Below are 4,899 nucleotides of genomic sequence, written 5' to 3'. Positions count from 1 at the left end.
GGCCCGAATCAGAGTCATAGACTGCACTGATTTGGTTGCTTGCAGCACATAGTAGGGTTCTAGGCTCTGTGTAGAGTTCCAGGCAGCATGTGGTCTCTGGTAAACAAGCAAGACAAGGCTGAAGACTGAGCTGGGTGGAAACCTGTTTTTGTGGTTGTAGTTTTTAGCTATTTCATAAATTCCTCCTGTTTTAAGAAGGACGGCAACTCCATTGACCATGACACACAAATAAACTCATTGCATCTAATACAACCCAGAGGAGCAAAGCCAGTTCATGGCCAGAGCAGTGGTGCTGCGGGGGAGGGGGGGGCAGGACTCCCGGTTCCTATTCTCAGATCTGGCATCGACTCATTGTGTGGTGTTGAGTAAATCACTTTACCTCTGTGTAGCTCAGTCTGTCCATGACATGGGTATAATGCTGCCTAGCAACGAAGCTAAGGAGCTTGTACATGTAGAGACTAAAACCATCTCGCAGAACATATGTTAGACTCAGCTCCACTGTCCAGCTTCAGCCCCTGGGCAATGGGTGCCTTGTAGCTCCAGATAAGGTGCCCTGTACGTGTGTGAATAGCTGACTAATGGTAGCTGTGCCACTGATCTCCCTCCCTATCAGCTACCAAAGCCACCCTGGCCGATGCCCAGCATCCAGCTTTCAAAGCTAACACGGGGGCTTATTCTTCAGCCTCTCTCGGCTGTTATTTCCCTAGCTTCAAAGCTGATCTCTTGCCCTGCCCCGGAGGCCTGGCTCAGGACAAAGGGCTCCCAGCCAATACCCAATGCAGGGACCCTGCCTGCTACCGGCCCCCAGCAAAGAGGAACAAAAGGGAGCTGAAAGCTAAAGAAATAAGCCTCACAATGGTCTCTTCACTCAGGAGTCTGTAACTGAGCTTTAGGGCCCACGAGCTGTCTGATGCACAATGTCGCCCGCCTGCAACGCAACCCTGCTCCCAACTCTCAGTTGCTTTTATACAGCTTCCTGGCTTCCCTCTCCACTCCTGATTGCCCTGAAGGCCCCAGCGCTGCATCCACTGCAGGCTACCTGTCAGGCTGCAGAGGGAGCCCAGCTGGGGGCTGGAGACAGGGAGGGGGAGATGATCCAGTGAGTGGCTGGGGATGGGGAGAAGAGCAGTGAGCAACAAGGTTGGGGCTTTGGAGGAAAAGGCAGAACAGAGGCAGGGCCTTGCTGGAAGAACTGGAAAAGGCGGCAGGGCCTTGGGGGAATAGGCAGGGCGGGGCACAGTGCAGGCCCTCAGGGGTACAGTTAAAAGCAATGAGAAAGATGGGATCAATATGTTAAGTGTTGTACACAGACCGATTCCCCAGTCTGTCACGTTGACACAGCACAGTAAGGTCAGGAAATGGTTTAATGTCTCCTTGATTGTCCAGTCAGTGATTCAGGGAAGAGGTCCCAGCACCATGTCACCAGGCAGCTCTGCATGGAGCTCGGTCTGAGAGCCAGAGCACCAGGAGAAAACTTTAGGTCCCATTATGAGTAAAGAGCCCTAGCAGCCTGTCCCGGATCTGTTTGGTCCTCACCCCATAGATGATGGGGTTTAGTGTGGGTGGCACAAGGAGGTTCACGTTGCTAATGAGAACACGGAAATGCAGGGCCACATTCTGGCCAAACCGGTACGTGAGGGAGGAGAAGAGAGCTGGGATGAAAAAGGCTAAGATGGAGCAGAAGTGGGAGCTGCAGGTCCCAAAAGTCTTAAGCCGGGCGTCCTTTGTGGGGAGGCTGAAAATGGCCCTTAGAATCTGGGTATAGGACAATGCAACAAAAAACATATCCAGACCCTTTACACAGAATAGCACAAAGAGGCCATAGTAACTACTGAGGCGGGTGTCGGCGCAGGCCAGCTTCACCACGCCTATGTGCATGCAGTGTGTGTCGGGGATGATGTTGGTTTTGCAATATGGCCACTGACTTGTCAGGAGGGGATAGGGCAGTATGAGCATGCCACTGCGCAGCACCACGGCCAGTCCGATCTTCACCACCATGGGGTTTGTCAGGATGGTGGAATGTCTCAGAGGATGGCAAATGGCCACATAGCGATCCAAAGCCATGGCCACGAGGATCCCAGATTCCATCACTGAGAAGCAGTGAATGAAGTACATTTGGGTGAGGCAGGCACTGAAATCGACCTCCCTGGAATTGAACCAGAAGATGCTCAGCATTTTGGGCATGATGGATGTAGACAGGACCAAGTCGGTGACAGCCAGCATGCAGAGGAAATAGTACATGGGGGCACGGAGGCTCTGCTCCATTTTCACGACGAACAGGATGGTGAAGTTCCCCAAGATGGCTATGGCGTACATGGTGCAGAAGGGGATGGAGATCCAGACATGGGCAGCCTCCAGGCCAGGAATGCCCTGCAGGATGAAGGTGGAGGGGTTGGTGAAGTCAGTTGTGTTGGAATCTGCCATGGAGTAGGGGAGAACGTGTCCAACTCTGAGGCAGAACGGTGTCTCTTGCATGTACCGTACGTTCCCCTGACTTCCTGTATGTGCCAAGGTTATAGGGTGATGGTCGCAGTACAAATGCCTGGATGGAGAGACAAGGTTAATATGAGACACTACATGCACTCCTGGAAGCTGTTCTCAAGGGTGAGGCAGATTTTTCACTCTTCACAAATTGAAAAAATGACATTTTCACTATTCAGATAAATAAATCATGAACAACTGAACATACTAATGCCAATTCCATATTTTATGGTCTTCTGTGCATCTAGAATTCCTACATAACTTGGTATGGGAAACCTTAAGAGGCACCAGTGGGAAACATGAGTGTGGATACTGGTTATTCATCATTGTTCTTTAATGCAATGAAAGCCAGGCTAGGAGTCCATGGTGTAGGGAGTTCCCCATTCACCCAGTTGCTCAAAATCTAAGAGTGGAAAAGAAACAAAGCTTTGACAAAACATGTACCAGAGGGGAAAATACCTAGAAACAAATCCAACTAGAAACAAATTCAGGGAAAAGACCTGGGCGTCATTGAGAGGAGCCCCATGGAAACAGTTGCTCATTCACAGCCATGGCCAAAACAAAGACAATGTTTGGATGCCTAAGGAACGGGGTGGAGAATAACCTGCTCTGGACACGCGCTGAGTTGTGGATACTCAGTCTCTATAAAGGATATAGTGGATAGAAAGGGGATTTCTGAGACAGGCTGTGAGAATGGGAGTGGCTGCCATATGCTGACAGACTGAAAAGTCTGGGACTGTTTAGTTTAGAGAAGAGACAAAGAAGGGGGCATATGATAGAGGAGAGCAAAATGAAGAAAGAACTGATAACATTTAAATGGACAAACACAGAACAGTTTCCAACCAGTAACATTTATAGACACTTAGTGTTTCAAAAGAGCTAATTTCCCCAAAGGAGACGTGGTCAAGAGATAGTTGTGTTCTGCATTTGGAGAGAAGCAGTATAAGATACTCGTATCACATGAGGTGATGAAATAGTTTCCAGTCCATTAGAAGACAAGGATGGCGATAAACAGCATCTACAATTGAATCTTGTAACTCTGGTGTTCCAAACACCAGAGTTACGAACTGACTGATAAAGCGCACATCTCACTTGGAACCAGAAGTACACAGTGAGGCAGCCGGAGAGCCAAAAAATCCAAAAAGGTGGGTGCGGGTTAGGAGGAGCAAAATCCAGGAGAGTTCTTTGTTAAACGCAAAGTATTCAGTAAAAAGGGAAAGATTTAAAAAAAAGATTTTACAAAATTAAGAAATAATGGAAAAGCTGGTCTGGGATTATTTAAACAATAAAGTCGTAGGAGTATAATTAATGCCTGTCAACAACATGGTGTATGGAAAACATGTCTTGTCAAATAAACACAATTTCATCCTGAAATGAGAGTGCACTTTTGATTGATCCTGGGAACCAAGCAGATGCAATAGCATTTGATTTCTCTGAGGCATTTGTTTCAGTAGAGGAAAAAAATAAGATAAAATAATGCACACTATACAATATCAGTAGAGCACAAGTAAAGTGGACTAAAAACTGGCTATCTGAGAGATCTGAGAAAGCAGTTGTCAATGGGCCATTGCCACTGAATGGGGGTGTTTTTATGATGTTCGTCAGGGATCCGTTTTTGGCCCAATACTGTTCAGTATGTTCATCAATGATTTGGAAGCAACCAGAAAATCACCTCAGATAAAATTTGTGGACAACCCAAAGACTGGCAGATAGGTTACAAATAAGAGGCCAGGGCAGGCACACTGATTGATCTGGAACATTTGCTGAGATGGGCCCATGCAAACAAAATGTTTTAATACCGACAAATACAAAGGGATCCTCTCGGAACAGTGAATGCAGGCTCGACCTACAGACTAGGGAAGTGTATTATGGGATGCAGGACCCTGAAAAGAATTTCAGGTCACCGTAGACACCCAACTCATCGTGAGCTTCCAGTGTGATGCTCTGGCCAAAAGCGCTGAGGTGATCCTTGGATGCATAAACAGGGGAGCGATAAATTGGAGCAGGCGGAAGGTTTTCGTCTGCAGATGGTATTGGTGAAACCGACTGCATCCAGTCCCGGGATCCACATTTCAGAAATAATGTTGAAAAACTGGAGAAGGCACAGAAAACAGCAATAAAAATGATTGGAGCTTCATTTATTCATCTTAAATACCAATGACGTGCTCTTTAACCTAGTGAAGAAAGGCAAAGCAGCAACTAATCACTGCAATCTGAAGCCAGACAAATTCCTGTTGGAAATGAGGGCCAAGAATTTAGCAGTCAGGACAATTAATATTTGGAACATATTGAGAAGGGAAATGGCGGATTCTCCAACTCCCCATGGCTACAGATCCAGACTGGATGCTTTTCTGGAAGATCTGCTTGAGGGCTTGTCTACACTTAAAATGCTACAATAGTGCTGCCATAGAGCTTCAA

General features: G+C 47.3%; 1 protein-coding gene across 1 annotated transcript; it reads right to left on the bottom strand.

Annotated features, from left to right (window-relative positions):
• Positions 1-1,476: 1,476 nt before the first annotated feature.
• On the bottom strand, positions 1,477-2,424 carry LOC123375646 (olfactory receptor 52R1-like). Its single transcript, XM_045026743.1, has one exon. It carries the CDS (start codon positions 2,422-2,424, stop codon positions 1,477-1,479), a length of 948 nt encoding a protein of 315 aa, XP_044882678.1.
• Between the last annotated feature and the right edge of the window lie 2,475 nt (positions 2,425-4,899).

Source organism: Mauremys mutica, chromosome 1 (genome assembly GCF_020497125.1).
Source record: "Mauremys mutica isolate MM-2020 ecotype Southern chromosome 1, ASM2049712v1, whole genome shotgun sequence".
NCBI lineage: Eukaryota > Metazoa > Chordata > Testudines > Geoemydidae > Mauremys > Mauremys mutica.
This window is presented reverse-complemented; position numbering and strand designations above follow the sequence as displayed.